The 12,761-nt window shown below is 46.7% G+C and overlaps 1 protein-coding gene across 5 annotated transcripts in view; it reads left to right on the forward strand.

Annotated features, from left to right (window-relative positions):
- The window catches only part of ST3GAL1 (ST3 beta-galactoside alpha-2,3-sialyltransferase 1), an 85,136-nt gene that overhangs the window by 48,268 nt on the left and 24,107 nt on the right, over positions 1-12,761 (forward strand). For all 5 annotated transcript variants that reach the window (XM_082322133.1, XM_082322137.1, XM_082322136.1 and 2 more), the window contains exon 2: positions 9,262-10,099. In XM_082322133.1, coding sequence (XP_082178259.1) covers positions 9,788-10,099 — 312 coding nt within the window. In that variant the 5' untranslated portion in view covers positions 9,262-9,787. The remainder of the gene's footprint in view (positions 1-9,261; positions 10,100-12,761) is intronic.

A 12,761-nucleotide genomic window follows, 5' to 3' on the forward strand; every position in this document is an offset into this window, starting at 1 on the left:
CCAACCCCCATGACTTGGAGGGCCAGTGGTTTTTCTGTCAGGGTGGCCTTCCCTTAGGCTGCATTGGTTCGCGGCACCTTCTTCAATTTTATCCGGTGCACCCTCCAGAGAGAGATCCCCTATCCACCACCCAGGGGACGCGCCTTCTAGCCGTGCAGCCCCAGCCGAAGGTAAAGAGGTAGGGCTCCTCCAAAATCACGTTCTAGCAAGACAGAGGCTGTGGAAGACTTTGCTATCAGCAGCTTATTTTTCCACTGTTTGTTTTCAGCACATCCCTGGTGAGACCTGGCAGCCTCCAGCCTCTCGGCCATAATCACTACGGTTCACGGCTTGGCTGGACAGAGCTCTTTTTCTGGTGTTCCTATTTTGTCCTGAAAATACTCGAGCTGAGTGTTGAGCCAAAGGAATGGACCATAAACGGGTCAGCAGTGGAGCTGCCCGCTAAATTTGAATTAATCACCCTTTTCACTGGTCTCTCCCAGTTCATCCCATAAAGAAGACACAAAGGGGCCAGTTTGCAAGGGGTGGCTGGTTCATGGTCTGCAGACATGTCTGAGTGCTCCCTTGGCACCGTAATAACCTGGAAAAGTTAAGATGAGTCTTACACTGGCAAGTTTTGGTACATTATCAGTGGGCTTTTTCACTGAGCCTGGCATGATACCAAGCCTGGCCGCAGTAACAAAGGACTACTATTTAAACAGTAATTTACCTACATGATAGCTCCCTCTGGAAATAAATTGATTATGAGTTTGTCTCCGCAGTTACAATTATCCATGTGTATCCCAGTGATAAGTGGTACCCAGGTGAATGTTGTCCTTGCGTAGCTGGTGACACCAGGGGAGGGAGCCAGGCTCCCCACAGCCTTGCCCTTCACCCCACACCCAGTTTCGCTCTTCTCTCAAGGCTGAAGATCAGCTGCTCTATGAAGAGATAGCAGTAGGGGACAGAGCATTTATCAAAAAGGTAGCAGTTCGATTAGGATCCTGGACTGAATTTGCAGCATCAGCATTTTTTATTCATAGAATCAGAATGGTTTGGGTTGGAAGGGACCATTAAAGGTCATATAGCCTAGCTCCCCTGCAATGAGCAGGGACTTCTTCAACTAGATCAGGTTGCTCAGAGCCCCGTCCAACCTGACCTTGAATGTTTCCAGGGATGAGGCATCTACCACCTCTCTGGGCAACCTGTGCCAGTGTTTCACCATCCTCATTATAAAAAATTTCTTCCTTCTATCTAGTCTGAATCTCCCTTCTTTTAGTTAAAAAACATTCCCCCTTGTCCTATTGCAACAGGAGCTACTAAAAAGTTTGTCCCCATCTTTCTTAGAAGCCCTCTTTTTAGTACTGAAAGGCTGCAATAAGGTCTCCCCAGAGTCTTCTTTTCTCCAGGCTGAACAACCCCAATTCTCTCAGCCTTTCCTCGTAGGAGAGGTGTTCCATCCCTCTCAACATTTTTGTGGGCCTCCTTTGGACCCACTCCAACAGGTCCATGTCTTTCCTGTGATGAGGACTCCAGAGCTGGATGCAGTACTCCAGGTGGGGTCTCAACAGAGCAGAGTAGAGGCACAGAATCACCTCCCTTGACCTGATGGCCACACTCCTTTTGATGCAGCCTGGGATATGGTTGGCTTTCTGGGCTGCAAGCGCATATTGCTGGCTCATGTCCAGCTTTTCATCCACCAGTACCCTCAAGTCCTTCTCCTCAGGGTTGCTCTCAATCCCTTCATCCCTCAGCCTGTATTGATACTGGGGATTGCCCCAACCCAGGTGCAGGACACTGCACTTGTCCTTGTTGAACCTCATGAGGTTCACATGGGCCCACTTCTTGAGCATGTCCAGGTCCCTCTCTGGATGGCATCCCGTCCCTCAGGCGTGTCAGCTGCACCGCTCAGCTTGGTGTCATCTGCAAACTTGCTGAGGGTGCACTTTGATCCCACTGTCTATGTCATTGATGAAGATGTTAAATGGTACCGGCCCCGCTATGGACCCCTGAGGGACACCACTTGTCACTGATCTCCATCTAGATGATTCATCAAGGAGAGCTTTGGGATCAACCAGGAGAGCAAAGACTTAAGCCCAAGACTTGTCACGTTTTCCTGGGCGGTTCTTCATTTAGAGTGTGATGCTCCATCAGTTGGAGAAAACTTTGTTTCAGACTCATTTTTGGCTGCACTGGCTCCTCAGGAGCAGAGTGAAGTTGTCTTGTAGCCCCACAGGAGAGGTGGTTGGACGATCCACCCTTCTCCATGCTCAGCTCCTAAGATGACTTCTGCCATAAACACGGCGGACAGGTGAGGGCAGAGATTTTGGAGCCAGACCATCTTTCATGGCACTTCCAGCCCCGTTCAAAGCAAAAATTCCCACTTGGCCTAAATACATGAGTAGGAACTGTAGCCCATGGAAGACAGCACAATTAATCCTGAATATTACCACTGCAATTTCTCTAGACCAAACACCCCTTGCAGGAATCAACTGTTGGTATGCGAAGGAGGAGGAAGCTTTTGCTGCTGTAAACCCCTCCGCAGAGGTGGAAGATAAAATGTCTTCACCTCAGTGTGAGGAGGCAGGGATGGCAGCTCACAGAGCCCAAGGATACGGGCAGGATCATGACCCTTTCCAAGCCAGAGCCTCCAGCCCTTTCCTCAAGCGTTGCGAGGGAGTTTTCATTTCCAGACTGCTCAGCAATATGCCTGATAATGTCTACCAAGACAAAGATTTATTCTGAGGCAACGGAATGCAACTTCCCCACCCAAGTTTCTGTTAATCTTATACACATCTTGCACAAAAAGCTGTTTGCTTCCCTTGGCTGCACAGACCTGTTACATGCGTAGGCAGGGCAGGCTGTGCTAGAGTACCAGGGAGATCTCCTATCTACCTGGCCAGCCCAAGCCAGCCAGCAAACCTGCTCACTGATAAGACATAAGTACGTAATGATGTTTTTTCAGATCGCTGGCACCTAAAATGCCATGCAGTTACGCTCCATAAACCACCTCCAGTTTTTCTTCTGTTCACTGTGATGGATGAAACACTGCCCAATAGCTTGCTCCAAATTCAAGAAGCATGGAGGAGCTACTGCCTTTAAATTTGTCTAAAGCTACTTTTTCTCATGGCTTAAATGTTCCTGAGTAGTTTTGTTTTCTAGGCAGTGTTGATATGATTAGTTGGAGTTGCTTGGGGTGAGCATTTTAATAAATCTGAGAGCGATATACCAACCGGCTTGCCCAACTTCCATGCTGCGACCCCTTTTGACAGTCGCAGTCAAAGAGATTTATGCTTCACAGCATGGTCAGGGATGGGGCAGAAGAGTTACAGATCATTTTCTCCCTGATTAAATGGCAAGTGGGACTTGAGGCTGCTTTTCCATGGCTGTGGGCATGCGGGACAGCAGCACCTATGTCATCCCTGTGAGGATGTAAAGATGGACAGGAGAGAGGAGCCAGTTAGCTCTGAGAAACAAAACACAGTCTGATTTTAATTAAGTTATGGATGGAAAAGGGGAAAGCTCTGTCGCAGCTGGTGCTTCTCCAAAATTGCATCCTGTGGTGGCTTTTGGTGTCGGAGAAGGATGGGGCTACCCTTTGCCTGCCACCACCACGGGGCCAGCGGCACGTGGGAAGTCGCACCACAAACAGGCTGAAGTCGCAGAGGCTGTGCTGGGGCACAGGCAGCACCCCACCGTGTCTCCAGCCCTTGTGTGGCCTTTGATGCTTGGTGAGACTGATCTCCTCGAACTGGAGGAGGTGGACCAGAGGTCTTGCATGGGCTCCCAGCATCATCTGATTAAGGGAGATTCAGGTTTCTGCCCTCTGTTTGACAGGCTGCCAGGCTGTCTCGTAATTGCACAATCTATCTCACGTAGCAAAAGCCTCATGCTCAGAAGTCTCTGGCAAGGTGTCAGATGAATGAAGTGTTTCTTTCTAAATGTCAGCCAGCTCCGGGCAGTGGGAGGTAGCCAACGATGAGCTGGGGCAGGACAGACGAGCCTGTGGTTTGGAGTGAAACAGTCGTCTCCGTTGTTCCTCTCCAGGCCTAAGCACAGACCTGGGGCGGAAATTTATGTGTATTTTTCCGGGGACAGGTTTTTTGCTGCCCCAGGATGACATCTTCTGAGACTGCTGTGCGCCTTCATGGGTACAGTAAAGCAAGATTTAACCTTCCATCGTCTCCCAGGCCAGGACTTTGAGACCAAGGGTTGCTCAAGTAGTTACTCATGAGGAGTGCGGATGGGAAGAAAGTCCCAAAACAGCAGGAAGGATGCTTGAGGACATACTGTTTGTGTTGCCAAAAGGCTTTATAACAATATAGCTGTCAGTGGCTTAGCTGGGAAACTAATTAATCTTTGGAGGTTTTGCAGAACGGGGATCTGAACTGTGCTTCTGAAAATGGGCACTTGCAGTTCTGCCACCGAGACCTTTCTAGCACAGCACAGTCTCTTGAAGTTGAATTGCAGCAAATTTCTACTCCTTGAAGTATACATTTTCCAGCTGTAAAATACTGTGGGTTGTAGAAGGGTTGTACGATGACCACCATCAGTCAGCAGAGAGCCGCAGCAGGTCGTGTTGTCCTTCCCCATTTTCTGCTTGGGTGGGTGGGTATGTGGGTTTTGAGTCTAAAGGACTTCAGGACCTTTGAACTACTCAAGCAGTGAATGGAAAGCTGGAAATATCTCTGTATGGGGACGCTGTTCCCTTTTGCCTTTGTGCTGTTCTGCCCGACACGCTGTGTCTGGAAAATGCTGGCAACTTCAAACTAGAGAAGTGTGTTTCACACCGGGGTTTTAATGTGACTTACGGACCAGAAGACAAAAGCTGGATTCTGAACCCTCAGCATCTAACGCAACCTAACAAAGATCTCCTCAAAGTGGTGCTGGTACTAAGTACTTCTTTGCTAGCAAAGTAGGCATCAAAAAGGAGTCAAACTATCTTAGTGTAGTGGGACATTTACAACTTGGGGGATGAGAAGTGGTGCAGTGATTCTTTCTCAATGTTTTTTCATTATTATTGTCTACATACTTTTTGTTTAAGACTCATCTTTTAAAAAAAATCAAGAAAGGAAGCATTCTGCTAATATTGTGTGGCCAACGACACAGATCTTGTGCAATCCCCAAATGCTCTTCCCCTGCACCCAGTAACGTGTCCCATGCCCCAGGCAAGAACCCATCTCAGTCCCAAAGGTGCTCTGGTGTTGACTTATCTGGGTGAGTTTCATGCCTGGGGCTGAGGCTGTCCTGGGCCAGCCCTAGGAAGGACCCAGACAGGGTGTCCCTTCTTCTGAGTCCTTATTGCAGGTTCCCACCTGTCTTTGTGCCCCTGTGCTCCCTTGGGCTGGTGCAGATGGGCCTTTGATGGGCTGATGGCGCCCGGGATGGGCCTGGGAGCAGCCGGGGCAGGGTATTATTTGGGCTTCCCCTCCTACCATTGTCTCTCTGTGCTTCTTTGTGGGTGTGCAGATGAGTTTTTATCACATAACACGTGCAATGAGAATACATTGCATTTGTAGCTGGATTTGTCAAAAAAATATTTCCTGAAAGTGTTAAGAATTGCTTTATATTAGTTCATTGAACTGATGTCTTTATCCTTGTCTGTTATTTGCCAAATTGGCAAGGGACCAGGGAAATTCTTCAGATTGTAAGTTTACAATACAAAAAAGATCTACCCTTGGGAAAATAAAATAGAAGAAAAAAAAGCTTTTTCTGTTCCTTCTTTCTAAAACGCGAGAAGACAATGAAGACAAACAATCGCAATGGATTGATCCCGGTATATTTTATAATATAAAATGTAGACAAAAGGTTAAGCTCTGCTCTCCTTTATGACCATTTAATCACACTAGACCCACGCCTACTCTCAGGACAGAGCTTGGAGGAACCTGCCCCTTCTTCTGAACCTGCCCCTCTCTGCTCTTGCCTGGGACATGTCATTTCACATTTTCTCTGCATTGCATGTCACTGGGTGTTGGCAGCATAAATAAATTGTCCCAGGGTGTACAGGGGTGTCTTACGTGGGGACAAGGGTATATGTAGGAAGGGGGAGGAGGTGGGAAGGTAGCAGGAGAAATCCAGACCACAAATAAGACCTTAAGCACCCAATCACTTAAGGTAGCTTAACCTGCTGCTTGCTTGAGCTGAGCTGGGATAGCTGCATGCACGCATGCACACACACACTGTACTTAAATTCTGTTTAACTCTCAGGGGACTGGAGCTGGGATGAGGGCTGGACACATAATTTAAATATGCATACCTGAAGTTGCCAGAAATTGTTTCTGGCTCTGAGGTCAAAATAGCCTGTTCACAGATGTACTAATGCCAAGGTCACGCCGAGATATATTGATAAGGACCATGACTGGTATCACGCTACTTACTTGTAATGGCTTAAATTAACTATCGCTAATAGTATCAGGAGGTAAAACATTCCCAACAGCTGGGGTTGGCAGCCCTGCGTGGTTTCTCACACCAGCTGCTGCTTTGACATCATCCCTGCCCTTCCCACTTCCCGGCACCTTGGCGAATCCTATGGAAACCCTGTTGCGAAGATTTATGAAAATATGTGAGCAGAGGGAGACACAGGGACGGTCTGAGGTGCGGTGCAAGATGCTGGAAAGAGTGAAAGTACTGATATCTGGGTGGGATCTACTGTGTGTTTTACGAAAGGAAGAAAATGGTCCCTGTCCAAGTGACAGTGAACTCGATGAAAGCATTTTCCATTCATTTCAGCCTTCCTTTTCCTCAGGCCCTAAATCATATTTATAGCCCCCGAAGCCTTTCTGTCATATTATATATATATATTTTTTTTTCTACCATGAGTATCCATAGGAAACATGAGCATTCATAGGAAACTGTAATTAGCAAGAATTAAAACAGAGTATCCGGTGTTTATTTCCACACTGGAAAAGGGCCTTGGGAGTTCTTATGGTTTCTCACCTTCCCATCACGTGCTATAAAACACAGGATGATCAGCAGTTTGGAGGCACTGCAGTCCGCTGCATAAACACTGGTTTGGTGTTTTTTTTTTTTTTTTTTCAAATTCTAAATATAAGTTTAACCTTAGCTCAGTTACAAAAAAAAAAAAAAAATCTGGTGAAATGAGTGTTTGTTTTGGAGGCCAGAACTGTTTCCTTTATGAACAATACTCCATTTTATAGACTTTTCCAAGAAAGGCTGGATAATCTCCCTCCCTCCTCAACTTAAAAAAATAATAGAAGAGCAGGAACTGTATTTACAAATACCGAATTGGCTGAGCATTAACAGCAGTAGGGGTTCAACCCGCCAGCATTGCAGCACTTGGATTATCTGGTCCATAAATGGAGAATCAATCTGCTTCTGGGATCTGGCATATTTTTGGGACATTTAGAGGCTGTGTTTTTGTTTAGACTAACAACTACATCCAGGCTAGTAAAGCAAATGTGTTTGGGGCCGCTCTCCAGCATAGAAGCCAGCTGGTGTAGACGAGGCCGTGCATGGGGGCCGTGCTCTTAAGCTCCCTTTCTAACTCTCCAAGGCACAGTGGCAGCATCTCCACTGCCTTTTGAGTTGTGATTCCCTCATTCTAGCAGGGAATAGTTTGGAAGATTTCTGGCTAGCCCCAAAACTTCCCTCTAAAAAGTTAAAGCGAGCGCACGATTGTTCCCTGGTGCTGTTTAATTTACTGGTGCAGGCGAGCCCGAGCAGCTGGGGTTAATAAAGCCTTTTGTTATCCAGCCTGACCCACTTGTCAGCCCTTGAGCTCCTGTAAATGCATTTGTAGGGGCCAGATTTAAAATAAATCTCAAGGCATTTGGCAAACAGCAGCTAATTGAACGGCACACACTACCCATCACGTGCTGCAGATGAGAAACTTGAAGCAGAGCAAAGGCTTAAGACCACAGTCTGAGGCTTCTGCTTTCGATTTGGCTTTATGGGACTTGGTAAATATTTACACACCACCTCTAAACACCAGGCCTGTGCTGTCTCCGAGACACCGTGTCAAACCCCTTGGAAAAGTGGTTTGGCCTTGGGCAGCTCCTTGTGGATCCCCAGGAGAAAAGCCAGCAGCAAAGCTGGGGATGCTGCGTCCAGCCCGGACCCGTGGCCAGCAGATGCGCTTCCCCCATGTCTGCATAAGCATCGGATTTGGGTGATGAAATGAGGGGGATCCTGCATCAATGTGGCACACAGAATGGTTAAAATGATGGTTTTTAAAAGGTAACGGTTGCAGTTTTGCTCTTTGTTTGCTGGCCCGAAACCTGCAGCTGAGCAGCGAATGAGACTTCTCTTGTTGAGCTTTTTCTTGTTCATAAATTGCACATATTCTGACAGAGTTGCTTCTCGGATTTTTTTTCTTCTTCTTTTTTTTTTTTTTTTTTTTTTAATCAAAAGAGTGTTATTTAAGCAATGGCACTTTTGGGGCTTTTTGCAAACATCCGAAGTTTTAAAAACCACAACACTTTTTTCTTCCCAGAAAACAATGGCATCGTGGGAGGAAGGGATCCATTTTTCGACTTTTAAAAACTTACTTGTTTAAATCACTGCTGCGAGGCAGGGGACATCAGGAGGGGAATGGAGAGCAGCTCCGGGTCCCCCTGTACCCCCCGACTCGCTGTGGTGAAGCAGCTCCCTGCCTCTCTGCCTGACTCGGGATCTCCCAGGAACTCTGAGATCACAGGCTGCCCTCACCTGCCTTTCCTTGGCAGGAAAAATAACAATAATGCACGCAAAACAAGGGCCATTTATACTTTAATTTCCCCCGTCCGTCCCAGGATGTATGAGCTGCTCTTTGGTTTTCTCTGAATCACGAGTCCAGCCTCGATCCTTAAGTGATTAAGCTGGTTGGGGGGGAGGAAGGGAAAGAAACTGATTCCTCTTCCTCCCTGTCCTGCTCCTCCCTCCTTTGCCGAGTGCTTTTTGTTCAGCTGCTTTGAGTTATGAATACTTTGCTGCGTAGCTTGTGGCTATCAAGGTCAGCCTAAGGGAGGGAGGTGAGTCATTGCCATTCAAAAGGCTACAAACTGTAATTCAAATAAGGCTGGAGCGCTGCTGGGGCTGATTCAGTACAAAGGGACTCAATGTCCAAAGGTCGATGCTCTGCCCTTTCAGAGATCTCACCCTGAAACTTCTCAGTATGCAAATACTGCAGCAGAAATTGCAGCCGGTGCTGCTGTGTTGAGGGCTCTGAGCTGGTCAGAAGTTTTTGGGTGGGCAGTCTAAAGCAGAGAAATTAGGTTGGGAGGAATGCAAAAAACTTTCTGACAATAATTTTTCTTTCTTTTTTGTTTGTGTGTGTGTCTCCAGGCTGCAAACTGCTCTCCATGGCTTAAATGGACATCAAAGCACGTCTCTCTGCTGGAATGTACATCCCTGGATGATCTGATCCTTCATGAACTAACTTCCAAGAAAAAAAATAACCACCCTCCTCTTTCTACAATTTACTTGCTTTAATTTGTGGTTTGCTCCCACACAGAAAACCTGAATTTTAATGCTGATACTGCTCCCCTCTAAATCTTCTCGTACGAGGAAGGACAAGGGTCCGTCTTCATTGAATCCTCAGTGGGAGAGGTTAGCAGCAGGTCACGGAGAGGTGGAAGAGACTTGGAAGCACTGTGAGAAGGTGAAAGGAAATACCCAACTTTGCCTTTTTGAAACCCATCTGGGGGAAACGAAGCTTCTTCCCTTATGGATGGAGGTAGCGGAGTCAGTACGTCCAGCCTAAGCCCGGGGTGGTAACTGGCAGGCGCCTGCAGCACCGTTTCCTTTTTGCCTTACGTTGGACCCTACATCATACTTGGTCAGCAGCGACGGCAGAACCCAAGCAGGAAAGATGGTCGTCGTAAGGAGGAGGAACGTGAAAGTGTTTACCTTTGCCTTTTTGCTTATTACGGTATCTTCATTTCTGCTGAACTACACACACCAGGTGACCATGACCACCTGGGATCTGAGACATCTCATCATGCAGTTTTCAGAGCAAGTCCAAAAACTCTTCAAGTACCCCAGGAGACCATGCAGCTGTCGCACATGCATTTCTGAGCTGGGACATTCCCTCTGGTTCGATCAGAGATTTAATTCAACTATGCAACCTTTCCTGACCTCACAAAATGCCTTGATCCCAGAAGACAGCTACACGTGGTGGCTGGTAAGTGGGAGGTGTGGATACAGCCCGGTGTTCGTGCGACGGTTGCGGTGTCAGGCTTCGAGCGATGCTGAGCAGATAGCTAGAGACGGTTCCTGCCAAAAGTATTTGCTATCTCATCTGACAAGGCAGGCAGAGGTGGAAGAAAGTGGGCGTTCGTGCTGCTCTTTAGCTCACAGACACTCGGAGCACACATTCACTTGCTCCAAGCTAGAAAAGTCCCTGGAAGAGTTAGGCGGTGAATTCAGAATTTGCAAATGTCAATATTGCCTTTTTCTCCCTTTTCCTTGAAAGACTAGACTTTGTAAGCTTGCTTATTTCACTTCAGATGGTAAAAAAGGCTTTTGCTGTCCATCGAGGTAGCAAAGCAAACTTGTGAAGTGCGTAATTCCCCTGGGGCTCTCCCTACTATAAAATAAGTAGCAGCATTAAATGGAAAATGATTAATTCCATGTGTATGAGAACAGCCTCCATTATGGCTGGTGATGTAAAACGGGTCTGTAAAGCACATGGGCGGCTGTGGGTCATTGGGAAGGAGCAGCCTCTGCTTGAGTAGGATGGTCCAAAGAGCCCCATCCAAGCATCATTAAAGTGTTACCTTATTCAAAAAGCACAGAAGGGAAGAAGGCATATCTCAATGTTTTGCCTAATTAAAGCCCCTTTTATGTTCTCTTGAAACAAGACACTGATTAGATGAATTGCTCATGGCCTGCACTGCCAAGCTGCCAAAGTGCAGGTTCTGGCTTCAGCAACCCCAGTCAAATCGCAGTTTTGTTATGAGTTGCTTTCCCTCTCTTCAGAAAAAATAGTCTCCCTGTGCCTTTCTTTGAACACACAACCACCTGCAACTTGGTGTCCTGCAGTGAGCACAACCCTTGATGTGGAATCTGGGGCTTTCAGCCCTTCCGTGGTGCCCTGGGGAGGCACCTCTGGCAGATGCCCACTTCTGCAGTGGAGGCATTCAGGTTTCGGAGGAGATGTCAAGTGCTGTGGGAATGAGGTTGTATCTGATTTATCATTTGTCACTCTACTGGCTGTTGCATTTACTGGTGAAAAAGAGATGCCACGGAACTCCAATGCCTTTAACTGCTGCATAAATGATATCCTCATTTTGTGATGAAACCCTCCTTTTTGCCTCCTTTATGAGTCTCACATATTCCAGGCATTGCATCCTCTAACCTGCCCCTTGGCCATGACTCAGATTTCCCATTGCTTATGTTTTTTTTCTTGCAGCCCCCAGACACTTTTCCTTCTGGTGCCCACATTTCCTCTCTGGGCTTTGCTGGAGCCATGAGAAGGGACGATGGCAAGCTCAGGTCCTACTTCCCCTTCGCCTGGGATGAGGTTTCACCAGGGACCTGAGCTGATCTAACAACTGGCAGTTTTTGGAGGGGGGATACCTCAAATCAAGCTCAGTAGATGAGAGGATGAGGTTGTTCGTGGACACCATGAGGCTGGTTGTGAAATGCTTCCCTGTTGCCTCTGAGTACAAAAAACAGGAGCAATCAGCACCTCGAGGAGGTGCCAAGGAGAAGGTGGGATGATCAATCCTAAATCTTGGCATCGGTGTGGGGGCTGTACTCCTGCAGCACCCAGGCTGAGGAAGAGTCCTGCGAGACACAGCTGGGTGGGCAAGGTGCCTCTGCTAAGGGTTTGTGCATCGCCCCAGAGCGAAGCCACGCTTTATTCTGCACTCAGACCCCACTCTGGTTTAAACATGAGGTTTCAATGCATTCTCTTTAAAAAAAATTTAAAAAGGAAGAAAAAGTTTGGGACTTTCAGTACAGAAGTCTGAATTTCTGATTCTCCTTGTAATGAAATGCAAAAAAAAAAAAAAAATAGCACAAATATCTCACTTCAGCTCAACCTGAAACAGATTTTTTTGGGGGAGGGGTGTTTCGCTTTCAACTAAACTAAAAACTAGTGACTTTCAGGACAGCCAAAGTCGTCTTTTTCTTCCCCCTCCAGCCCAAATAAAAGCTGTCCATTAATTTTCAGGGCTGTCTAACCCTATTTTTAGTGTTTTCATTCATTTTTTTGAATTCAGGTCATGTTCAAAGGGAATACACCATTTCAGAACACAAAATCAAAGCTGTTTTTCTTAGATGGTAAAAATAAATCTTCTAAGATTTCTACACTTTTTCCACCGTATTTTTTTTCAGCCAGAACTTACCTTCAACTAGAATGTGTGAAATATTTTGCTGTCCCCCAAAACTGCATTGTTTATTGGAAATCCGTCACTTACTGAAAATACCCTAATCTGTAGTAGATGGAGAAGGTGCTCTAACTCCTCTGAAAGATGCTTCTGGGTAAACCCAGGCATGATGTGGCCTCAGCTCCTCATTGCAACGTATTTCCTACATACATGTTGCTTTGGGTAAGCCTTTCTGAGACAGTCAGTGTCATTTCTACAGTAAGTAATTCCCAGGTGCATCCTGACTCCACTCCCTTTTTGCTGTTCACTTTTAGGCTCAGCTTCAAAGTGATTCTGAGATTTCTGCCAGTCTTAAAGAAAATATTGCTCGTGGCCATGTTTTACTATCACTTACTTGGCCAACTCAATAATTTGTGACTTTTTACCATATTTGCACTTAAAAGATGAGGCATGAGGAGATCTGAGATTGCTTAAACTTCATTTCAGGGGAGAAATGACTGCGTTCACTCT

The sequence above is a fragment of the Platalea leucorodia genome (genome assembly GCF_965183815.1).
Source record: "Platalea leucorodia genome assembly, chromosome: 1".
NCBI classification, from domain to species: Eukaryota; Metazoa; Chordata; class Aves; order Pelecaniformes; family Threskiornithidae; genus Platalea; species Platalea leucorodia.